General features: G+C 38.8%; 1 protein-coding gene across 19 annotated transcripts in view; it reads left to right on the top strand.

Moving 5' to 3' along the window:
* Positions 1 to 25,612, top strand: part of LOC140513814 (neuroendocrine protein 7B2-like) — a 66,613-nt gene extending 41,001 nt beyond the window's left edge. For 7 of the 19 annotated variants that reach the window (XM_072623820.1, XM_072623818.1, XM_072623819.1 and 4 more), the window contains 4 exons: positions 2,827 to 2,976; positions 9,126 to 9,238; positions 19,506 to 19,559; positions 25,085 to 25,612. In XM_072623820.1, the coding sequence (XP_072479921.1) occupies positions 2,827 to 2,976; positions 9,126 to 9,238; positions 19,506 to 19,559; positions 25,085 to 25,243 (476 nt within the window). In that variant the 3' untranslated portion in view covers positions 25,244 to 25,612. Of the gene's footprint in view, positions 1 to 2,826; positions 2,977 to 9,125; positions 9,239 to 12,795; positions 12,861 to 19,505; positions 19,560 to 25,084 lie in introns of all 19 variants that reach the window. The other 12 variants (XM_072623828.1, XM_072623827.1, XM_072623826.1 and 9 more) reach the window with 5 other exon arrangements.
* Positions 25,613 to 26,226: the final 614 nt, after the last annotated feature.

Below are 26,226 nucleotides of genomic sequence, written 5' to 3'. Positions count from 1 at the left end.
CAGATCTTCCTGACTCCAGGTCCAGCATTTTATCCACTGAGCATCACAGGATGGGTCCATGTAGTATAGAGGCAAATGGCTTAGCCCTCTCAATGATCCAGGTGGTTCATACTCATGACCCAATCTCTTATTGTATTGAAAGTTGTACAAAAATTTGACCACCAACTAATGACTTTTTTTTTTTTAGCCATAGCAATTTATGAAACTGTTTGCCAACGGTTGGAGAGATGATCATTATCAGTAGGGGGTGTATTTACACTAAATAAAATCTTGATTCCTTAAAATGTTGAGATAGGATAATGATTGATACTATTCTGCTTACCTCATAGAGTTATTTTAAGGATGTGAAGAAAACAATGAAAAAATATTTATTGCTATACAATGGGTTTGCCCTTCGTTCCCGAAGAAGACCATGCCATCAGAGAAATAATGACATGACTTGCACTTGACTTTGTTTTGAGTGAGGGAGGGCTGTGCAGGTCACCAGCCTCACTTCTCCTCCAGAGCCATCTGAATCCAGTAACTAGATATTCATCAGGATGACTGGAGATGACCCAGAATGAGGCAGTTGGGGTTAAGTGACTTGCCCAAGGTCACACAGCTGGTGAGTGTCAAGTGTCTGAGGTGAGATTTGAACTCAGGTCCTCCTGACTCCTGCACTGGTGCTCTATCCACTGCATCACCTACCTGCCCCTACAGATAGTAAGTAACTTGCCCAAAGAAACAAAAGTACTAGGCAGCTTAAGAGACATTTAAACTCAGGTCTTCTGATTCCAAATGCCCTACTCTTTTCACTACATCATTCTGCCTGCTTTTACTTCCTTCAAATCCAGTTCTGACATTATCCTTTCCATGAAGTCTCAAGTGATTTTTCCCTTCTTGAATCTCTGTCTGGATCTCTCCTAGGAATGAATCCCAACACTAATTTGGATCAAAGGGGGGAGGGGGGAGGGAGCATTTCTTAGGTGCCTACTATGTTTCAGAAATTATAAGGGCTTTACAAATGTTATCTCATTTGATCCTCACAACAACAGTGCGAAGTAGGTGCTATTATTATTCCCATTTTAAAACTCAGAAAATGGAGGAAGATAGAGGTCAAATGACTTGTCTAGGGATACACAATTAATATCTGAGGCCAAATTTGAACTCAGGTCTTCCTGACTCCAGACCCAATGCTCCATCTACCTAGCTGCCTGATTATTACATCTGAAAGGGGCTTAATAACAATTCCAATCCTATTTTACAGAAGAGAAAACTGAGGTAAATGAAGTGATTTCCCTGTGGTCACACAGGTAATGAGTAGCCCAGCTAGATTTTGAATTCATGTCTTTGACAGAAAAACTAGCGCTCTTTCTATTAAACTAATCGACTGTGGAAATGAAGACCCATGAGGAAAGACTAAATTAAATAATATTGTTTATCCTGAGGAAGAAAATAACAAACGATGATTTATGGTTTTTATGAAGGTAGGCCAAAGAGAAATGGGATTTAGTTGGAGCACCAAGGATTTTATCTACCTAGAGAACAACGATCCAAAAGGTGGGTGAAGGAGGCTCTTGGGATCTTTTTCCCTTGATGTGTTTCAGGTTAGATCAACTTTCATTTGCCTTTGGTATTTTAAGTGTGTGCTCATTGGGAAGCAAGGGAAGAGGTGGTATGGCTTCTTAGAGGCCTTTTCTATTTACAATGTGAGGTTTGTAAGGATGAACCTGAGTCATCAAGACCAAGATTAAATTGTATTGTCTTCTCTTGCTTAAGGAGGCAGAGAAAAGATCCCTTTGCCTCTCAATCAATGATTTTATTAATACAACACAAAATCTCTAAGTTTGTGGAAGATGTGGTATAGAATCAGTTGGGGCTGGTCCAGAAAAAGTTTTCTGAGAGAATAGGACTTGTTTTGGTTTTCAAAAGGCATCAGGAGAGGAGTGTGCTGCTAAAAGTTTAATTAATAATTGGCTCTCCAGAAAAAAAACCATACAAACAATACACTAAATTTAATCTGTATTTTTTAAAAAAGAAGTTTTTACTGATGTCTTCTGTTTTGTACATCATCCTAGTTATCTCAAGTATCCTTCTCTTTTATTCAAGTCCTCTTTGATCTTTGTAATTTTGTTACATTCACTCAATTTTTCCATTTACGTTGTTGTGGTTACTGTGTATGTTGTTTTCTTGATTCTGTATCAGTTCCTGTTGATCTTCCCAGGCTTCAATGTATTTATCACACTTATCATTTCTTACAGCATAATAATAGTTCGTTACTACAATTCTCCAATGAATGGTCATCTACTTTGTTTCCAATTCTTTGCTATCACAAAAAGTGCTGCTGTAAATATTTTGGTGTTTTTGGGGAGTTTTCTTCTTATTAATGGCTTCCTTAGCATATAAATCCAATAATGGAGTCTTTGGTTCAAAGAGCATGGACACTGTAGTCACTTTACTTGCATTATTCCAAATTGCTTTCCAAAATGGTTGTATTATTTCACAGCTCCACCAACAATGTGTTAGTATACCTGTCATTACACAGCCTCTCCAGCATTGATTATTGTCATTTTTGTCATCTTTGTCAATTTAATCTACATTATTCGCATTTTCTAACACTTTCGTCTAAATTATCTACAGAACAATAAATCAAGCTGTGAATAATATTTGCCAATTTGCAAAGTATACATATTCACACTGATAATTTAACATTCATCTCTCAAAAGCCTATTTAAACTGGCTCCAGCACATCCTTGAAGAGGGAACACAGTCTTGTTGAGAAGTAAGTGTCTATTTTTCTGGGCTCCTTATCTACATCCATCTGAGGATGTTTTGTATTCCTTACAGGTGGTGCCCATGAAGGTCCGCAGCATTTGGGTCCTTATGGTAACATCCCTAACATTGTGGCTGAACTGACTGGTGACAACATCCCCAAGGACTTCAGTGAGGACCAGGGCTATCCAGATCCTCCAAATCCCTGCCCCATTGGAAAAACAGGTAATGGGCAAGCATACTGATGTGTTCCCAGGGAGAAATAGATTTGAGATTGTAAGCAATTGAAACTTAAAAGTGCTAATGGTAAGCATTGAGAATTACTAACAGTTCAATTCTACTGGGTAGCCCTGTGTTAGAAAGTGAAGAGGCCAAGTGAATTTAATTTGGCATACGTATATCAGTCATGAGGCCCAGATATATAAAATTATTTTGCCAATATTTTCTCTCACTCTCCCTCTCCCATTGTTCAGTCATGTCAGACTCTTCTTGACTGTTCATGAGGTTTTCTTGGCAAACATACTTACGTGATTTACCATTTTGTTCTCCAATGGATTAAAGCAGAGGTTAAGTGACTTGCCCAGGGTCACACAGTTAAGAAGTATCTAAAGTTAGATTTGAAGTGGTCTTCCTGACTCCAGGACCAGTGCTCTGTCCACTGAGCTATCTAGCCGTCCCTCTTTTAGCTGCCCTCAATTATCTCCCCATTCTCCTTAACTTAAAAAGAAATCTTCATCACCCCCTCCCTCCAAATTCCTCCAAAATATCTTTCCCTTTTCCCACATAAGACACAGACAACTCAAGATCATCTACTCTCAGGATTATCCACACCCATTCATTTCTTCTACTTTCCCCCCGCAACTACCAGCCCTAGCATCCAGTTAGCCCCTCCCTTTGCAGGAGGTGGGGGCGGTGGGAGGAGCAAAATGCCAACAATTTAAGATCTATTAGACTGTAAATTTTTGGGGACAGGAATTGTCTTTTGCCTCTTTTTGTACCCCAGCCCTTGGCACAATGCCTGACACATGGTAAGTGCTTAATACATGTTTATTGATTGATTGATCTATGTAGAGCTGGAAGGGACCTCAGGGCCCATGTAATTGACTTCATTTCTAGATGAGGACATTGAAACAGTGAAAGTGACTTGCTCAAATTCGTACATGTGGCACCACAGAGATAGAAAATGGTTTCAATTCCATCATCTCACTGAATATTTATTATTATTGCTATCCTAATGTAATAGATAGGAGACGAGGCTCATCTAAGATCATATAGTAAATAGAAGAGTAGGACTGTAGACTCTGGTATTCTTCCTACTGGTCCTCTTTGAGAACAAAGGACAAACAAGATTTTTTCTGTTACACCACAGCACTTCTCTGAATTTAGTGTGGTAGAGTGGAAAGAGACATAGCTTTGGAGTCAGAGGACCTAGGTTCAAATTCAGCCTTATACATCCTTGGGTAAAGCCACTTCAATTCTGTGGACTGTGGTTTTCTTCTCTATAAAATGAGGGGGTTGGATGAGATGGCTTCTGATGCCCCTCCAGTTTATAGATCTGTGATTTTATTTGCCCAATATAGATTAAGCAAAAAATCCAACTGTCAGTTCGAATACATTTTAACAGTTCTGATAAAAAAATCAGAAATGGAAGCCTGCTAAAATATTTTGAAATATTTCAGTTTAACTCCTTCCTTTCCCTCTCTGCTTTCTCCCCTCAGGTCTTCATACACTGTTTCTATGGATAATAATGAGAGGCCTAGCATACTAGTATTTCCTATTAAAGTTGTCCTGGACCATGTTCCTCATAACTGTCATTCTTCTTAAGACATGGTAATTTCTTAATTACCAGAATAGGCTTGCATCCTGATAGACCAATGATAGGATTGGTAGCCCTGGCCTGAGGACCCCTCTGCCCCTACTTTCAGGCTCTGTTTAAAGGGAGACCTTTGTTTTTAAGCTATCACTCAGTGACTAAGGATAGAATTCCCCATTTCCTTTTCTCTGCTTTTTAACGTAACATGCAAAGAGCTACCACCTGCTATTTCTAACTCAATTTAGGATAAAATGTTTTGTCTACATATGGACCGAGTTGGAACCCAGTTTAATCTGGTTACCTGCTAGGGTTCATCACTTTCAGGGACAAATCTGTACTTTCAATAACTCATGGATTGTGTGAAAAGGAATCCAGAGTTGGGCAGGGAGGCTGAGCGTTAGGTTCTAATAGGGTATCAACATGCCTGAATACAGCTAACCTTGTTTCTTGGTGGTGCAAATTCCTCATTATTGAAATAATTGATTTCACTGATGTTTGGTGTTATTTCAAGCATGACAGAGAGATCAGGAAAAAGTCTCAGGGATTCCATAGGGGATGTTGAGGAGTAGACTTTGGACTTTGCTGCCTCATGAAAATCCCTTCTGGGCTAGAGCTACTAGAGAAGGTACTGAGATGGTGCAGCAATCATATGTCCTGGAAAATCTAGGAAGGAAAGAAAGTGTACTTTTAACAAGACTTTACAAAAGGAATATCTTCTATCAGACCATGTGTCTTGGGTTTTTGTTGTTGTTGTTGTTAAAAAACATGGTCACTGTAACTAACGAGAATCTAAGTGATTGCGTGTGGCAAAGCAATGTGGGTCTGCCGGCGCAGTGAAAAATTAGATTTGAAAATAGGATTGCAGGAAAACCTGAATCACTGCATGGCTCAGATCATTTCAGCCACATATTATTTGCTTGTATAATTTTAGATTCAGGGAGAGGAAAGACCTGTACCAAGTTTAAGGAACAACATTCCCCAGGGGCAGCTGGCTGGATTGATTAGACACAGCAGAGGGCCTTATTCAGGTATTTAGAAGGAGTGAGTTCAGAGTGAAACATTTTGGGTTTGAATCCTCCCCATCCCTTCCATGTCTCCAAATTCTACCCATCTTTCAAGGCTCGGCTCAAGTTTTACATGCTTCACAAAGTATCAAATCCTCAGTCTGGCATTTAGACTCACTTTAGTCTGGCTCTCAACTACCTTTCTAGGCTTATTTCATAATATTCCCCCTCAAATACTCTCCTTTCTGGGCAAATTGGCCTGGTGTATGACATTCTGGCTTTCACCTCTGTACCTCTGCTCTGGTGGTCTGCCATGTCTGGAATGTTCTCCCTCCCTTCCTCTGCTTTGTAGGATCCCTAGCTTGCTACAAAGCACAACTTAAGGGCCACTTTTTACGTGAGGACTTTCTTGACCGTCACTGCAGTTGTTAGAACTCTCTGCATCTTGAAATTGCTTTGTATTTCCTTTCCTTTTCCTTGTCCTCCTTCTGTCCTTCCCCCAATGGAATATAAGTTCCTTGAATAAAGGAAATGTTTAGTTTTTTTCTTGGCATCCCTAATACCTAGTAGAGTGGTCTGCACATAGAAGGCATTTAACAAATGTTTCTTGAACTAAATTTATAGTACATAGATCTCTTTTTCTGAATTTCTCAGTTTCTTATTCCTTGTATTCTCATTTCGGACTTAATCATATACTTCTTTATGTTATTTTTTCGTGATAAATGAGTTGAATTCTACATGTATCATTGAAAGGTTACTATGTGTAAGGCCTTGCTAGAAGAGGGTTATGTGACACATTCACTTTTGATCTGTGAACGGAAGAGGGGAACACAAGTACTGAAGTCATAGTAATTCAAATAAGTCAAGTCAGCAAGTATTTATGTTCCGGTCATGTGGAAAAAAAAATGACTAAGACACAACTCCGGTTCTCAAGAAACAGTTCTGATGGACATTCTCAAAAAAAATTAGGAAAACAATACAAAGTGTTATCAACAGAATGTAAGCTTTATGTTCCCTGTTAGTCTTTGCATATGTAGCACATTGCCTGGTCTAAAGTTGGTACATAATAAACGTTTATTCATTGTTTGATATCATTCGGTGCTAGACTGTATGGTATAGACCATAAATATGGATGTCCGAGAAGGAAGAGGTCAGTATGGGCTATGGTATAAGCCCCAAGTCTCAGCTTTTAGACCTCCATGCATCCAATATACTATTCTGGAAATTTAGTCTTTAATTTAAGGAAAATTTATCCTTTAATTCTCTCAATTTGCTTTCTGCGTCATTGTGGAAATGTAGGGAAATCCTCATCTATGTTGTTTCCTGGCCACAGAGATAATATATTAAATTCTGTGGTTGGTATCTCAATTATCTGACTCCTACTCCTACGTTCTCATGACCCCAGTGGGCTCCTACCCTTCAGCATCACCCAGGAAATCACTTCCAGTAAAGAATTAGAATCCACTCCACAAAGTTATCATCCAAAAAATGTGTCTGAGCACCTATTTTTACTATAATCTTCTCCATTCCTACCAGCGTGACATACTGATGGTTGCAGATGTAGGGGTTAGATAACGTTCCCAGTCAGGAGATCTGAACACTGAGCAGACACAGTAGAGCTGCATTAGAGATCTTTTGGTATGCTAATGACTTCCACATTAGGTTCATACTGTGGAGAGGCCTTGTGTGCGTTTCAGACTGCCTTCTGGAAAGACTTGGAAATACTCCAAGAAACAAGACACAGGACATACCTGGCTGATTGTAAATAGGCGCGCATTTTCAGCACTTATTTGATGTCTCATCAGTCTTTTGAAAACTGGTCTTCACTCCTCCCCTCAGCTTCCCATGCAACCCAGACTCCTTATGTTCTTTTCTGGTTGTCTAAGGCACATAAAAGATAGGCAGAATGAATCATCTCCAGAGAATCGTAAGATCCAGAGGGGCTTTGGAGAGTGCTGAGGCTAAGGAAACTTTGTCCTCCTCTTAGCAAGGAGGGGATGGAGTATAGATGTGAAATGAGGAATATATAACATGGAAAATATGTTAATTTATTTGACTGGACGTATTTGTTACAAGGGAGAGTTCCATGGAGGGAAGTCCTTGAGGGGTGATAGTGATGTTTTAAAAAGGCATCAATAAAACATTTACAAAAAGGAAAAACGATTTTGAAGACACTGTTTCTGAATGATAGTGTGGTCTAGTTAGAGAGTTGACCTTTGATTTAGTAAGACCTGAGTTCAAGTCTTGCCTTAGACCCCAGATTAGTAAACAGATATACCATACCCACTGAATATAGAATGGGTGTGTGTTAGACTAATGTCTGCCCAAGCCTGTTGCTTAACCACTGAGTGCCTCAGGCAGCTCCCACAGAGGATGTCATTCTACATCCTTGGAAGGAATGTCCAGGTTAGGCACTGCCCTACCAAGATGAAACCACAGATCTGAACCGAAAATTCAAACAAGAAAATCAGAGCCTATAGCACCAGTCATGCTGGAACAGCCATTAGCCCAACACACTCACACACACACACACACACACACACACACACACACACACACTCACACTCACACATACACACACCCCTCTGTTCAGTGACTATGGTGTGTGTGTGTGTATGTGTGTGTCCATGTTGTTTATTAATGCAGGAGCACATTAAAAATATGCGAACTGTACTGATTATACAAAATACACAGCATTTCCTCCTCCCCCTCCTCCGAAGGAATGCGTATCTCATATTAGAACTATAATTAGCCCAAACTTCGCCTGAGACAAATTTAGTTTGTGGGTGGGTGAGTGAAGTGAGGTCAGGAGAGGATTGTGGATGTGGTTATGTCCTGGGCCTCCAGAGATCTAGGAGGTAAATCAAGCTACTGAGGGTCATCAGCAGGGGAGGGAGGAATCACACTTTATCTCCTATCAGTGCCCTGGGACAGAGTCTCATTTGGCCTCATGCTGAATACAATTGTGCCCAATATATAGGAATTAACTAAGGTTTATTAAGTACTTACTGTAAGATATTTATTATATAACATTATTTATCAAATAATTTAGTGTATTTACATAAAATATATTTTATATGTAAAATAAATTGATGTCGCACTTTTCTCTAAGGAGCAAAACTGCATTTATTTTAAAATACTATATAGAATATTATATTATAAATATATACATTATTAAACAAATTAACATTGTGTTTAAAATACAATTATTCTATTTTATGTTACATAAAAAATAATATGATAATATTGAACCTTTCTCTAAGGAGCACAAGGTATTTCCAAAAATCTAGGCACAAACTTCACCGTATCCCTCTGAAGTAACTAGAGGGAAGTAGCCACCATCATTTTCAGTTTCCAGATGGAGAAGAGGCCCAGAGAGGGAAAGTGATTTGCCTGAGGTCACAAAGTGAGTCAAAAGGAAGCAGGAATAGATACATGGGATGCAGATGGGAATGTGATTCTGACCTTCAGTGGCCTGCCTTGTTCCTATTTACCTTTACCCATGGGGGCATGCATAAGTTGCTTGGCTTTTCTCAAAGACTTCTGGCTGTTTGCAGTAGATGATGGATGTCTGGAAAACTCCCCTGACACTGCAGAGTTCAGCCGAGAGTTCCAGCTGCATCAACACCTTTTTGATCCTGAACACGACTATCCTGGCTTGGGCAAATGGGTGAGTTCAACTTTAATTACTACCAATCATAGTTACTACTTATATAATGTTTTAAAATTTGCAGAGTACTTTCTGTACATCATCTCAGCTGAGCCTCAGAGCAAACCTGTGGAGTAGGTACTACAGTTAATATTATTCCCATTTGACAGTTGAGGAAACTAAGGTTCAGAGAGGTGAAATGATTGCCTACGGTTGTACTGCTAGTAGATATCAGAGGTAAGATTTGAAAGCAGGTCTTCCGGACTCCAAGTCCAGCACTCTCTTTACTGTCCTATCCTGTGTCTATATTTTCCAGACTCATTTATTGAAGGTGCTAAAGTAGAGCTAAATTAGAGAGGAAATTTGGGAGGGGAAGACTGTTTAGGAACAGATTTATTAAAAGCCTAGGACAGGGAAGGGCCTTGAACAATTCCTCGATGATGTCATCCTTCCTGGCAGCTTCTTGACAATTGTATAGAATTAGTAGGTAAGGATTTAAAGTAATGTAGATGAATATTTTGTTGACTAAGCATGGATAAACATGTTACTCTCTGGAATCTGGTTCTGGGTTATTTGTGTCATTTACCATGGTGTAATACACAGAAAATAGGAAATAAGGTTTTTTAAGTATGGATATATTCTTAAAATTAAGTTAAATCAATAAGTATTAAGTCCATACTGTGTTTTTTTAAACTTTTTCCTTCGCACAGAAGAATTATAGTTAATAGAAGAAACTATGAGAAAAAAACAAAGCAAAAGAGAAAAGGGTTTGCTTCACCCTGAAGTCCAGCTCCATCGTTCCTTCTCTGGATGTGGATGGAATTTTCCATCAAGAGTCCTTTGGAGACGTTTTAGGTCGTTGTGTTGCTGAGAAGGGCTAAGTCTATCAGAAACAGTCCTTGCACACTGTGGCTGTTACTGTGTATAATGTTCTCCTGGTTCTGCTCACTTCACTCAGCATCAGTTCATGTAAATCTTTCCAAGTTTTTCTGAGGTCCCCCTGTTCATCATTTCTTATAGCACAGTAGTATTCCATTGCATTCATATACCACAATTTGTTCAGCCATTCCCCAATTGATGGGCATTCCCTCGATTTCCAGTTCTTGGCCACCACAAAAAGAGCTGCTATAAATATTTTTGTACATGTGGGCATAATGTGTTTTTGAAACAGACATTTTGTTATATAACTTTCATCTAATATGGATGGCTTCCTTTTGAGGGAGTGAGTTTCTTGTCACTGCAGGTGTTAGAGGATTTTTTCCTGGAGTTTGTTCCCACATCACTGGGTCTGGAGGGCAGGGATCCAGCTCTCAGACTCTAGTCTGGATGTATTCCCATCCAGAAGCTTGTTGTCATGTGTGGAGACACAGCTTACTCTGCCCTATGACACTTGAACCATTGGGAAAAAAACTGACAGTGTCTTAGCCCTCCATTACTAGGAGGTGGGAAGACTGCTCCTGATACCAGAATTGTTGGTTCAGCATCTGCTCCTCCCTATCTCAGTACTCAGGAGGATCAACAGGCATTATGCGAGATATATAAATCTATCTATCTATCTATCTATCTATCTATCTATCTATCTATCTATCTATCTATCTATCTCCCTTCTACCTTTACCTCCTCCTCCATGGTATTATCATAGAATCTCAGAGTTGGAAGGGATCTCGGAAATCATCTAGTACAAGCCACAGCTGAAGGTAAATTCCTGGTACAACATACCCAAGAAGTGGTCTCACAGCTTTTGCCTGAAAACCACTAATAATGGAAAACTCATTACTTCCTTAGGCAGTCCATTCCACTTTTTGATGGTGCTAATTAATAAGCTTCTTCCCCCCATACATGAAGGCCAAATTTGTCTCCTTGCAATTTGTACTCATTGCTTATAGTTCTATCCCCGTTCAGGGCGGGGAGAGGTTTAGCAAAACAAGCAATTATAATAAATAGCTAACACTTATATAGCACGTTAAGGGTAAAGAACATCTGAGGAATGAAGGATTGGAATTCATCCTTCCCAATTCCAAGTCCAGTGTTCTCTCCACTGTGGCACTTAGTGGTCTAATCCTTCTTCCACATGACAACTCTTTGGATACTTGAAGTCAATGATCATATTTATCTTCCATTTTCTCTTCCCCAGGTTAAACATCCCTAGTTCTTCCAACCAATCTTCATGTGACATGAGCTCAAGACTCTTCACCATCCTGGTTATCTTCCTGTGGATATTTTCCCACATATCAAAGTGCTTCCTAAAATATGACTCCCAGAAGGGAACACAATACTCCAGATGTGGCCAGACAGAGTGGAATATAGTAATATTACTTCCCTCATCCTTGTCATTATTCTTCTCTTAATGCAGGCTAGGATTGCCTTAGCTTTCTTGCCTGCTATATCTCATTTTTGACTCATTGAACTTTTGGTCCATTAAACTACCTAGATCATTTGCAGATGACACTCTCCTCTATCTTACATTTTAGAAGTTGATTTTATGAACCCAATTGCAAGGCTTTATATTTACCTATATTATATTTAATGTTATTACATTTGCCATTCTCTCTATTAGAGACTAGGTGGACCCTATCTGCCATCATTGTAGGACTCTGGAGAGTGATTGCATCTACTCCTCTTGGTTGCTTCAATTATCAGCCTTATGCTGATGGTTTCTTAATGAAATTTATGTATCTAACCCTAATGCCTAAATTCCACTCTGACCCTGATAGCTGCCTGCTTGATGTCACCTAGCTTTCCTAATGGCATCTCAAACTCGGGATTTCCAAAACAGAATTGATCATTTTGATCCTTGTTCTTGACCTGTTTCCAAACTTCTCTGTTTCTGTTGAGGACATTGTCATTCCCCAAGTCACCCAGGTGTCATCTTAGACTTATTCTTGTCTTTCACCAATCTTATCAGTCACCAAACTTGTCAATATTCCCTCTACATCATCTCTCATATCCTTCTCCTTCTCTTTACTCAAATAGCCACTACCTTAGTTCAGACCCTTAGCATCTCTTAGCTGGACTATTATATTAGCATCCTAACTGGTCCTAACATTGATTTCATCCTCACCTCTCTTCAATTCATTCTTCACACAGCGGGAAAAACAATTTTCTGCAGACACAGGTACACCTTTCCCTCAATGCCAATTCTGCTCCAAAATCCTTGGTGACACTGCATTGACTATAAGATGAATTATAAACTCCTCATCCTAGCATTTAAAGCCCTTTAAAATCTTGAGTCAACCTACCTTTCCTGAATTATTTCATATCACCTACTTTTGTTACAACTTAGGCAGCTAGATGGTGCAGTGGATAAAGTGCTAGAGCTGGAGTATGGAAGACCTGAATTCAAATGTGATCTTGCACATTTATTAGCTATGTGACTCTGAACAAGCCACTTAACTTCTGCCAGCCTCAGTTTCCTCAGCTGTAAAATGGATTTAACAATAGCACCTACCTCCCAGGATTCTTGTAAGCTCAAATGAGCTGTTTATAAAGTACCTAGCACAGTGCCTGGCACATATTAGATGTTTAATAAATGCATTTTTCATTCTCTCCTTCCTTAATTGTCCTACTGTTCCCCTCAGTCAGCATTCCATGAGGACTTGTGTTCAAAACTGAACTCTGCTACTTACTACCTGTGTGACTTTGGGTGAGTCATTTAACTTTGAACTTCAATTTCCTCATCTGTAAAAGGAGGGAGTTGGACTAAATGGCCTCTTAAATTCTCTTCTAGCTCTAAATCCATGGATTTTATGGTCCAATGCCTTGTGATTCCCAAGTCCAGAGCTCTTTCTACTATACTACAATGCTTCTTTAGCTTGGATGTGAGCTGTGTCTTGAGTATAGGTAGGATTTGGAAAAAAGTGGTAGGAGAGAATTCAGAAAGGAAAGAGTATAATCAGGGTAATTAGCTTAATTAAAATGGAGCATTTATATTTGGGAGAGGTGGGAAATAAATTTGGATTGGTAGGTCGGGATTAAATTATGGAAGATCTTTAAAAAGCATCATAGAAATATCTATTTGGAACTGTAATACATCTTAAAGTCATCTAGTCTGGATCCCCTAATTTTTCAGATGAGGAAACTGCAGCCCAGAGATGTGAAGTGACTTGCCTAAGGTTACCCACTTAACAAATGACAGAGGTGGAATTTGAAACCAGGGGTTCTGACTCCAAATCCAGTATTCTAGGAATTTAGACTTGATGTGAAAGAAAAACAAAGAAACATTGTAGGCTCTTGAAGAAGAGACTGATATAATACAAGTGCTCTTTATTAAGATCAGTCTGGCAGCTAATATCAGCTAGGAGGCAATTTTAAAATCATAGACAAACCACAGAATCTCAGTTGGAAGAGACCTCATAAATCATTGACTATGACACATTTAGTCTTGTGTCCAAGAACCTACTCTATAGCACTCCCAATATGCGAATTTCAAAGCTTCACTTGAAGATGTCTCTTGACCAAGAACATACAATCTTCCAAGGACATTTCTTCTATTTGTGGACAGCTCTTTTATATGCAGTCAAAATCTGTCTCGATAATTCTAAACTTTGCTACCTAAGTTCAAGCAGAAAAAGTTTATTTCCTTTTTTTATGATAGTCCAAGTTCTTGAAGACAGTGATTATGTCTTTCTTGGTGTGTCAATTGATACAAGAATTTTTTTTGTAATTAAAAAATTTTTTTGCGATATTTTACTATAATTTCTCCTATCTGCGCATATGCTCAAAGAACTCACAATCTAATGGGAAGCTCCACCGTCAGTGTGAGGCAGAACCTGTTTTACACATCTGAATATTGAAGCTCAAAGGTGAAATGATCATCTCCCCAATCTGCTATGGTAGTGGTGGTCCTACGCCATCTTTAATCCTTCCCTTTCTTCCAGGATAGCTTCAGAAAAGCCCTATGCCATCATAGGTATACAATGAGCAGGGTCTAAGGTGATGGCAATGGAAATAGAAATAAGGGGAGGAAAGGAAAGACATTGACAAAGGAATTAACAAGACAGAAAATGGAAAAGAAAATTGAATAAAGGAGATGGAGGGTGGGGAAGAAGAATTGGTAGCTTAAGAAAAGAATAGGTCTTCACTTGGCACTGGGGAGTATATAAGGGAGATATGAGAGGGATAAAAAAAGATTACTTAGCAGAACCAAGGGCTGGATCAAAGTGGAAGTCGTTTCTTTACTCTTTAAAGGTTTGGTTTCACTTAGTTTTACATTTTCTGTGTGGTCCAGGAATAGGAGTAGAAAAGAACAGAAAAGAACAGGGGATGGAAAAGATTAGGCAATGGCCCATTGAGTTTGGAGGAAGGAGTCCAAGTGCTTTAGAGGGCAATACTGAAGTAGTTGACCTTGGGAAGTTGAGAGCGAATCTAGAACAGTTAGAAGGGAACCAATGATCTGGGTGGGAGCAGGAAGTACTAAGTCAAGGCAGAGAATAAGTTTAGTGGGTGTAGGGAAGTAGGAGAGATGGAAGACATCATCTTTCCTTCTTTCTAGATTTGGCTCATCTTTTTCAGAAAGCCTTTCTAGATTATCTTCAGTCATTCTAATAACCACCCAGCCTGTAGTTCACATCCTTGAATAATTAGCACATATGTGTAGTATATCTGTTTCTGTCACTTGTTTTCTATGTATGTATCAGAGCCAAAGACTAGAACTTGGATTCCCTATAAGAGGGAAGAACTATTAGTAAATCCACTACTTTAGGTCATGTTTAGAAGTTTCTTATCAACTGTGATCATTTGTTTAAACTTAGCTTTCCTTAGTTTATTGCCTTATTAGTAACTGGTAGGTACTAAGAGTTAATTTGCTTGAAATTCACAAGTATGTGTGATGTTTTTTTTAGTAGGGTCCCACCATCTCCAGTCAGTATTTTCACAGATTTAGAGTTCTCAAGAAAGCATAATTTCTTGTTTCTTGTGCAGTCCTACTAAGGACAATGATATAAATGTATATTACATATACATACACACATACACACACACACACACACGTATATATACACAACACACACTACACATACATTAATTGACTTGCTTATGTCTCAGAGGTATGATTGAAACCTACATATCTACATATTCTCATTATCTCTCTCTCTCTGTCTCTTTCTCTCTCTCTCTTTACACACACACACACACACACACACACACACACACACACACACACACCCACCATTAACATATCAATCAATCAGTGAGCTCGGCAACTCTCTCAGACAGCTGTGTTAGAGATGAGTTAAATCAGTGGAAGGAGTTTCCACACTGATACTTCTTCATACCAATTGAAATCATAAGTCCAATATGTACATTGTGATTATTTCTATAATAACTTACTATTTTTAGTTCTTTATTAAAGATTATTATTTATATAGTTGTTTAGAATGTGCAAAACACTGCATATATTATGTCATTTGAGTCACATGACAACCCTCTGAAAGTATGGCAGGCATTAAAACAGATTAGGAGACCAAATTTCAGAGAAATTAAGTGCTTTGCCAATAGTCAATGCCCAATCAGTAAGTGTAAAATCAGGACTGGAACTTAGGTCCTTGCTTGCTTTTAAGTCCACTACTCTCCACTGAATCTCTAAGTTAAACATGAATGTCTGTCTTGTCCCTTCCATTAGATTAAAGGCACAGACTATTCATTCTCCTTTGTAGTTTTCCACAGTGTTCAATATATAGTAGGCATCCAATAAATATTGACCAAAGAACTTTAAAACCTGAATGCATTCCTGTGTCTTTTCATTACTTGTGCTTCACTAATATCTCCTGGGAGGTGGTCATGCCTACAAGAGGGAAGAGTTGTTTTGCAAGAAATGAACACCCAATACACTCTGATGCTAAGTAACTTACACCTGAACTCAATGACTGGTCCCTGCAAATTTCACTCTTCTTCCCCTCTGTATCCTTGAACTTCAATGTTACTCTCTCAGGAAAAAAGTTTCTGACCTAGGAAGACAAGTGTTTCCCCTTTCTAAGCATGCATCAGTATTCTTGATCAGCACCTTGGATGACTCTAGAACATTTTCAGTAAACAAAGCAAACTCAACTGGGTGAACACAATAGATGAGTTGGATAGGGACAGTCTCCTTTGTGTGGTGCTGCAAACATAAGTTACCAATAAAGTCACTGCACTGTCTTTGGTTTAACTTCTCCAAATGGCCATTACTCCCTTACCTACAGCTATGTTTAGTTATTTCTGAGTTCATGGAATGGCTGGGTGACTTCCCCCCAAACCTAGTCTCTCAACCCCTAGTCTCTCAATTTATACAGTCAGTATTTAAAACTACCAGGATTTAGTTGCTCCCAACCTAAGACTTTCGTGCCATTGTACCTAACTCTTGGTAATGGACATACCCTTGCCATGACCCTGTCTGCACTTGGTTTCTCCACACTGTGTACAATTCCATTTGATAAATCTAGCAGATCATTAATCCTGGGAAAGTAGCTCTTTGCAAGGTGGTACCAAGCTTGAGATTGAATCACTCATCCCTCAGTTGATCATGTTTGATCAAGTCAAGACCGAATGATCATTTGTGATGATGTTGAAGGTTTAACATTTCAGTTTAGAATTTAACTAAATGCCTTTTGACAGCAGTGCTCTGAACTGTTAGAGGAAGGTGTTCCTAAGGAAAATCTTCCAGAACTAGAAGGCTCACTTACTGAAAAATACATTATATGGCAGCTAAGAGAGTGACTGCAAGACACCATGATGTCCTGTGGTATTTGCTCTCAGTGGAAATAAACTTACTGCCTTTTGCCTGTTCCAGCATCCCATAATTACATGGCTGATGGAGATTCCCTCTCGTAGAGGGGTTTGAAATCTGAGAATCCCTGAATTTTAAAAATAGTTTGGATAACTGTGTTTCAGTATAATCACTTTCCTTTTTTAACCCTATGTGTCTCTTGCATTTAAGACATTCTTCTGAGAAAGTTTCACCAGAATGACAAAGGAATCCATGACATAAACAAATTAAGAACTTGGTTTAGAACCCCTGCTCTAGTTAAGTATCCCCTAAAGTGGGTTCTTTGTCATCTGTGCACATTCACCTCTGCTGAAGCACACTAGATGTCTAAGCTCTTCAGTGATGGATAGGAAGCCTCTGTTAGAGTCTGGAACCTGCCACCTCCATTGAAAGCAGCCTGGCTTAACCTGAGGGACTTTGGCTCCTGGAGAGGTGGATTGTTTATTAGCTTTCATTTTCTCTTGTCTGTCTGTTCAATCTATCTCTGACCGTTCCATTGCCTACAAAACAGTCAAAGTAAGGGTTGCCTAGGTCCACCTTAGTTTCTCTTGAAGCTTAGAATGGAAGCAGAGCCTGAACATATCCTGATGACCTGGGATGAATGAGAGAGTGATATTTGGGAAAGAACTAACAGGCAAAGTGAATTATAGAAGATCAGAATGGTAGGACCATAGCTGTTGAGTTTGGAGGGACATCAGAGGTTATCTGATCCTACTCCCTTACCTTACAGATAAGAAAACCAAGGTTAAATGACTTGCCCAAGGTCACAAGTGTCAAAGCAGGGACTGTCGTTTTTGGTAATAAAAATTTCATGGAACAAGGTAGTTTCAGGAAATGCTGCTGAAGAGAAAAACCAAAATATGTTTTACTTTATCATATTCTATGATATTAGAGTTTAGTTAAGCCCTATTCCACTCCATCCAATCCCTTTCTGTTCTAATAAATCTTTTCCTGCTCCATTTCATTTCATTCCATTCCTTCCATCCCATTCCATTTATTCAGCAAATTTGATTGGTACCCCATCTTGCTGTATCAGCTATCAAGTTGGTTCCACACCCACTCATGATCAATGAATTTAATATTGTGCCACAGACCAAACAAGTCCCACTCTGCTTTGAGTAATGAGGAATAAAAATGCTCATGTTGAGGTGGCATTCTGCCTGGTGGTGTTAACACTAGTGCCACTCTGGGAATTGGGAATAACATACATCCATGGAAAAGATAACCTTCAGGCAGCAAAAGTAAAGACCCAGAGTGTGATAGACTTTTTCCTAGATGGAACAACCTACATGTCTGCCTTTTCTCTCTTCAAGTATTAAATTGAGCTGTTCCCCAAGAAAGCCGACAAGTGTGATTGCAGCCAGAAACGTCCCTCTTTGGCAGATGGAGGGGCTCTTTGACTTTCCTTCCCTGGCACAGCCTTCATGCATAGTTGAGGTTGGGCAAGAGATATGGATTGTGAATCAGGGAGATTTTAATGAACATGAAAAATACAAAGCTCATTCTTGGCACTTGTCATTTTTGTCTCCACATCTATGATTTTCTAAAAAAAAATTGTTGTACTCAAACAACTCAAAAGGAATAAGTTGGTACTTCATCAAAACTTTATGCTGCACTTCCTTTATCACAGTTAAGGAAGCTTATTTAGAGTAAGATCAATCACCTCATTTATACTTGATTTTCCCTTCATTAAAAAACCAAACTAACCCAAACAACAACCAGCACAAACACCCCCATTCTCCTTCTCCCGTCCCACTCACAGGTTAAGTTTTCTGTCTTCTATAATCATAATCGAGAGAAAAATCTGTTGAGCATGTGTCCTATATTCTTGAGCTTAGTTGACTCCACTGTGTGTTTGAAATATAGCAGTATGTGGAAACACTTATACAAACTGTGGTAACAGAGCTTTTTTCCTCTCAACATAGCTTTCCTTTCTGCCAAGAAGTTTTTTTTTGGCAGTTTTTAAAAGGTTCACTCTATTAAAAATGTTATGGACCAAATGGTTTTCTTAGCATCTTTACTGGGGGCACTAACTTAAAACTACAGATGGATTGGTTGCAGAAGCCATGATGTTGAATTTATTTACTTGGAGAATTGTTACAAATAATCAAACACTACACCCCTGGAGCATTTAGTTTATGCAGTTTGTTAAAAGGGAGTGAGATACCATTCTCCTCCTCTCCCCGTCCTTGCCCCCTCGATGGCTGGTTTCTACCATAGCCATTTCATGGGGCGGTACTAGATCTGTGCTAGATTGGTTTCTAGTGCTTGTATTTTAAAATGTATTTTCCTCTTTATGTGATTGTTGATGACACTAGTGGGCCCCTGGGCACTCCAAAGGACTTTATTAAAAGCTGAAAAACCACTAACTTTTCTCTTGTGGTTTATCTTTCTGACACGACATTCTTTTCATCTAGTTCTGTTTCCAAAATATGTGTATGCAAATGTCCACAGGAAACACAGAGTATTGCTTTTAAAATAGACATTCACCAAATTTGATCCATACTGCTACATTTGTTTCTTCTCTCCTCCCTTCCCCCTCTCTAGAACAAGAAGCTTCTTTTCGAAAAGATGAAAGGTGGACAGAGACAGAGAAGGAGGGTAACTTACAGTCTTGACTATTTTTCTATGTTATGTTATCTGAAGAGGGTTGTTGACAAATGCTGAGACCTCAGGTTGTTCTGAAGCAACTTTAGAGTCTCATCATAAGCATTTATGAAAAATTAGGAGAGTGGTCCAGCATAAAGAGGGACCTTGCTTTGAAACTACATCCCCAGCTCTCTGATAGGCTGCTGAGACTTTGGACTACAGTATTAAAAACTCATAGCTACTATAGTTTCAATTCTTTGAAAACTCATTAAGTGCTTACTCTGTTCCTAATTTTGTGCTAGGTACTGTGGGAGATCCCAGAGAAGCCACTAAAATGAGCTCTGCCCACAAACCTTTGTTAGGGCCCAACTATTTGTTTTTCTGTATGTCTCCATGTACTAAGCTTGCATGCAGCCTGGTTGAGGAGACAGCTTACATATATGAAACACTTACTAAGTGATACAATAAAGTCAAGGGCTAAATTCCATGGTTCAAACAATAATTTATAGAAGCATTTTGTTAGAGAAGCTAAATTCAGCCATTTCCTTATACAGTTTGCCTAGACATATTCTTGTCCTTTTCCTGGCCAGATTATGCCAAATTTTCTAACTTAGCTATGTTCGTTTGCCACATGTCACATGTATCTGTTTGGAGATTTCAACACTATCTCCTCACCCTAGTCATCCAACACGGACTCAACTGTTTACGGTGTTCTTTGACTATTACGACATTTTCTTGAAGGGAACTGAATGGACTTGAGCTTTTAATGAATTGTTTTTAAGCACTGACGCTCACAAGTTGAACATATGAAGCCTTGCTATCCCACCAACACTCCACCCTTAGAGTTTACAGTTTTATCTCTTACTCCTTCCAATCTGATGAAAATATGGCTGTTACCAAGTCAACACCTATTTTGTGTTGAATTTTAAAAAAAAACAAACCAAGGACAACAGCACAAGCTTTTCACATGAAGACTGTTAACACAGAAAAAACAAAAACAAATAGTTTGGCCCTATCAGAGATTAGGGAATTAGACGATAATAGTTGCAAATTGTTCTGAATAATATTCTCCAATCTATTTCCTTACTGCTGATGAGTTTTCCTTTTTCTGGCCTTAGAGTTATATAGGCTGTCCAGAAACATCATTTATCCCTATAGCTCCATGTCACAAAGCTCCAAGCTTCTGCCTCAGTCTGAGAAAGAACAGATATACCCAAAGCAGGATTTATAAGAGAGACTCATAAGGTATCGAAAGGATAGAAAAATACCTTATTTGGCAGAGTTAAATTACCCGGTTTAGGAGTCTTTGCCACTTGAGAATTGCCATTTGCAATCTTATAGTTGGAGGAGGAAAAGGGCCTGAGGGAGTAGTGACCGTGGAGGAACATGCAGAGTTCTAGGTCCCTACATCCTTATAAGTATGCTAGTAAATGGCCATTATATGGAGATTGACCAAGAAGTAGCCCATGATTTCCATTTCCTCTATTCTTCAAGGTGCATAAATAACATCTGCAGTAAATTCAGCAAAGAGCCTTAGTTTTTGTCCACTCCCTATTCCACCATCCCTCTGTCCTTCCTTAGGGAATGTCAGTGGGTAACTACTTAGGTCTTATCCTTAGGGAACCTAGATACCAAAATTTTGGAACTTTGGCCAGGCTTTATATTTTAGCCTCAACTTCCTTCACATGGAAAAGGCCTAGAATTTATGTCCAGGAATGTCAATGTGACCCAGTGGTATCAAGTACTGTCTGTTCTCCTGGAGCATACAAAGATCATGTCCTCAAGCCAGAAGTATTGGGTCTCAATCCTCTTGAGTAACAGAAGTTGCCTTCCCTATAATCAGTATTCAGATGGACTTCACAGTTTGATTGAGAGACCTTAACCATCTCATTAAGTTCATGATTCAGAAAGAAGAAATTCTGGACTAGTTTAAAAGCAACACTTCTCCCAAAGAAGCTTAGCATAGGTTGTGGCTTTCCAGACAAAAAAAAAATCAAGAGCAGAGATCCAATTCTTATTTTTGTTCCAGACAAAAGAAAGACAAAGAAAAGAAAATGAAGACCTGAGTGCTAGATCTGGCTCCATTAACTATATAAACCGCATGATCTAGGCTGAATCAAACTTCCCTGTGTCTCAATCCTTTTAATTGTGAATTGGGTTAAATTCTTGTCCCACCTTACTTCTTGGCTCAGTGACAATATGATATGAAAGTGCCTTTATTTCTTTAGAAGAAAGGTGCTAGATAATAAACAGAATTATGGACTGATTGTTCTTCTAAGTTAGAACAGACTATTAAGGATTATCCATCAATTGCCTGTCTATCCCCAAATTTAAAATTTATATTTTTGAATTTCAGTGCTTTTGTGTTTTCAAAGAATTATAGTGACCAATTATGGTTTCCAGAGAGTAAGAGTGAGGCAAATTTAAACCCTGCCTCAGGTACTTAGTAGCTATGGGACCCTGGGAAAGTCACTTAATCAGTGTCAGCCAAAGTTCTCTGCACATAATAGGTGCTTGATAAATGCATGTTGCCTCACCTCAGTTTCCTTGCTTGTAAAATAGGGATAGCAAATAGTTCCTACCTCACAGGGTTCTTGTGAGATTGAAATGAGATAAGATATACAGCACTTTGCAACCTCAAAGTGCTACATAAATGCTAGTTACTTTTAGTATTTTTTTTTCACATCTCTTCTTTCATGCTAACCCTGTGAGTCTTGGAGGGAAACAAGCTATTATTCTCATTTTACAGGTAAAAAAGTTGAATCCCAGGGAGACTGAGCAGCTATTACAGAGGCATATCTGAGAGAGTGGCAGTGCTCACACATCATAAAAATAATAAAAAAGTTGACATTTATAGAGCACTCCTAGGTTTTACCAAGTGCTTTCCCTACATTATCTTATGTGAGCCTCATAGCAGACCTGTGAAGGAGATGTTATTATTATCCCCATTATATAGATGAGGAAAGTGAGAGATTAAGTCACTTGCTTGTGGTCACATAGCTGGTGAATCCTGCTCTTCCCCATTTCGAATCCTCTGTGTGCTACTACCCGTTGTGGTATGCTGTCTCTTACAGTGTGATACTGCTTTCCCAGCCTATGTCTGCTAGTCTATTTGCTGGGTCATAAAAGCTAGTTTTAATAGGGAACTGAAAAATTCTCACAAATGGAGGTACTGAATTGCAGTGGAACTATTTGGGTGGTTTAAAAAACATTCAAATAAATTCTCTTTTCTTTTTCTTTCCCTTCCTGTTATTTTTCCTGTTTCCAGCCTTCACCACCTTTCCCTCCCTTGCCCCTCAATATGGTACTTCCTGGGTCTGGGTAGATGGTGAAACATTCAAATGTCACATAAAAACCCATTGCCAGTGGTAATCTCCCTAAACTTCCATCTTAGTCCAAAGTGCTGCATATGGTTTAGATGAGACTTTATGTGATCATCCAAAGCCAACCAAACATTCAGATTTTCACTTGTAAAACACTTTTCAGTCAACCCTTAAATGTCTTACTCACTGTTCAGTCTTTACACATATTCAATTAATATTGGAGAACTCCCCTTTATTTAGTCTAAAAAGTATTTAAATTCACCTAGCAAGAAGATTTCCCAGAAAATGACTTAAAAAAAAAAACCCATATCACCCTTCCCACAGGAATTTCCACAAATTTCAACCAGGTTGGATGGTTTCACTTCTGAGCCTGTTTCTTAACTTGCTTTGAAGTAGAGCCCCAATAAGAAAGGATACAGTGTTAGCAGGAGAGCTTGAAAACCTTCCCACGATTGAGTCATTTAGCTGTCAGATGCAAAAACTGATCCCCCAATCTAGTATTCAGGGGAGCATGCTTAGTTAAGTGCTCTAAGGGAGCATAGCACCTCCAGATGAAGCTTTGAGAATGGAAATGTGGTTTTTTGACCCACAAGGAGCCCCATCTGGACACAAAGCCCCTGCAAAATGTTGCCTCAGTGAGTCTGTTTCACATGTAACTGAATTACTAATCATTCTGGAATCATAAAATCCCGAAGTCCCTTTCTTATTTTTGTTGGGTCATTGGAAAGGCTCTTCAATAAACAAATATCTTCAAAAGCTTTTGCAACAATTTTACTTCCTGCTAAAGACTATCCTGCAAGGCTCCAATTGCTTGCTCCAACTCCAAATGCTACAAAATAGATGTGAGTTGGAGCAGCAATGGACAAACTTTTGACTCATTCCACATGCCACCAGAGGGAAGAGTGTTTGTTACACACTGTAGAGGCCAGCACTGGATATACAGGCTTTTCCCAAAGTGTATAGCTTTTTAATTTGACCAGCTGGATATGTGTGAGTACTAGAGACTCCCACAATGCCTCTCTACTTCACTACTGTTTAGTACTTGAATAGAAAAAAAATCACTTATGCAATGAAAAAAGTCTTTTCAATAGCTTTTGAATTTCAGTTTCACTTCTGGTGTGCTTATAAATCTTCAGAGCTATTTTTTAAATTTTATTTTATTTTTCATTTTTAACAGTTCATATCACATAAAACAATTCCAACTTGTGGTCAGGTGATGCTTCTTTTTAAAGCATTTACAATATAGATCACAAAAGAATTTTTTTAAAACATTAACCAACTGAGACACAAATAATATTTAAGTTGCTAACTTCACAAGCTCTTGACCTAATTGTCTCCACAGTATTACTAAGAATGAAAGGACCCTAACTTATTGTTGTTGGTCTAAAGTCCTAAGCCTAATAGCTTAATTTTAGACTTAACCTCGGATGTTTTCCTACCAACAATCTATAATTGAATAGATCTGCTATTAAACTCACAAACCTTTTGACTCTAGGAAATTGCCACTAAGAGTAGGAACATTTCAGGGAACCAATATCTCCCCAACTTCATGTCAGTTCCAGGTAGGAGTGGATTGCCAACTTGCATTCAGTCAGGCTTAAAGTCGGCCAGGTGTCAGCGGGGAAATTGAGTCAGGAGAATTCTACCTCAGCCCAGGCTGAACAGCCGCTCTCCCACCATTCCCATGAGATCACCTTTTTCAGTTCATACCAGCATCTCACAGGCTTACTGGCATCATGGATTGGAGGCTCAGACCACTTTTCTTGCTATCCATACCTGGAGTTAGACTCAGAAGAACATTCATTTAATAGTCTCACAGAGCTATTTTTTTTCTAGTAAAGTATTTGATAAACCAAAAAAAATTAAAACCACCCACGGGAACATAGCATGAGAATTTTCCTGTATATAAGGATCAATAGCTAGGTTATTGGAAGGCTTATTCACTCAAGCACTCATATTTGCACAGATAAAGCATGCCAGATTATGGCGAGGGAGGGAGGGAGGTTGGTTGTTAGCTATCCTACAGGTTTAAGTTAGAAGCATAAATTCTAGTTAGCACCCTGAAATAATATTTCACTCAATAGAATCCTTCAGTAATGCCCATCACAAAGTGGTCCAGTTTATAGGGCATATCATAATACATTGCTTCCATGTGTTTTCCTGTGTTATGCATAACTGATCCTTTTTTACATCACTAAACTATGTATTTTTCAGAATGTGAACCCCTATCTGCAAGGCAGGGACTGGACAACGTGGTGGCAAAGAAGTCTGTGCCTCATTTTTCTGACGAGGACAAGGATGATGAGTAAAATGAAGAAGGTTAAAGAAAACAGATGCAGCCCATTAGATCACAATATTGCTTACGTGTATTGACTATTAAAACCCTAGTGAATGGCAGCATGTTTATTGTTTATGTAATTATGGATGAAAAGCAGCTGTATTTATGACATCGTGTTGTCATAGATAAAGAAAAGATGGCTCTGCTTTCTGTTAAATTACGGTAATAGGAGCTTTTGGGTTATTTTGTTTCAGGCCTGGAGTGAGCTTGAAAATTAAAGTGATTTTGATAGCTAGTGTATACGTCTTCAGTCATAAAAAGCAAGACCATAAAATTTACTCTTTCGTTGTAGTTTAAATGGTATTTGGGGCTCTAGTTTGATACCTATTACTGTGATTTTGATTGTTTAGTTCACCAAGCCCTTGGGCATTGTTATACCCCAATAAATATTATTTTACTCATGATGAGTAGCTGATGCTTTCCACTTGGCTCTGTCTTTATAAGTAAGACGGTCTAGAGATGACCATGTTTATAAGGATCTTTAAAAATACACTTGGTAAGTAGACTCACTTGATCTGTATCTTGGCTGTTCATTGACTTCATATACCAAGCTGCAAAGGTTTCCCCTTGCCCAGATGGCTGAAGAGATGTGCAACTTGCCTTCAGTTTAAACATCAGAAGTTTACAAACTGATTTGCACAAACACATTAGAGATGAAAGTAACTTGGTGAGCTTATGGCAACACTTCTGTATGTATTTCATTCAAGGTAGACCTGTTCCCTGATTCATCATCTATAAAATGGGAGTTGGCCTTCTCATCAGTTTTGACCAAATAGGAAGGCTGATGATAAAGTAAAATCCTTCAGCTTCAAAGTTCATGGTAGAAAAGATAAGAGAAAATGCAATGCAGTATGAGTTATACTCTCTTTTATGAGAGCTGAATACAAAGAGTTCAGAAAAAAGGATACACAGAGTGAATGATTTAAATGATTTAAAATTCTCCAGTGGAAGTATATGCAAGAGAGAGATAATTTTTTCAATAATGAAATTCTTGGGTTTGATTTCCAGGAAAATTATT

The sequence above is a fragment of the Notamacropus eugenii genome, chromosome 7 (assembly GCF_028372415.1).
Source record: "Notamacropus eugenii isolate mMacEug1 chromosome 7, mMacEug1.pri_v2, whole genome shotgun sequence".
In the NCBI taxonomy this organism is placed as follows: domain Eukaryota; kingdom Metazoa; phylum Chordata; class Mammalia; order Diprotodontia; family Macropodidae; genus Notamacropus; species Notamacropus eugenii.
Note: the sequence above shows the minus strand (reverse complement) of the source record. Positions and strands in the feature narration are given on the sequence as shown.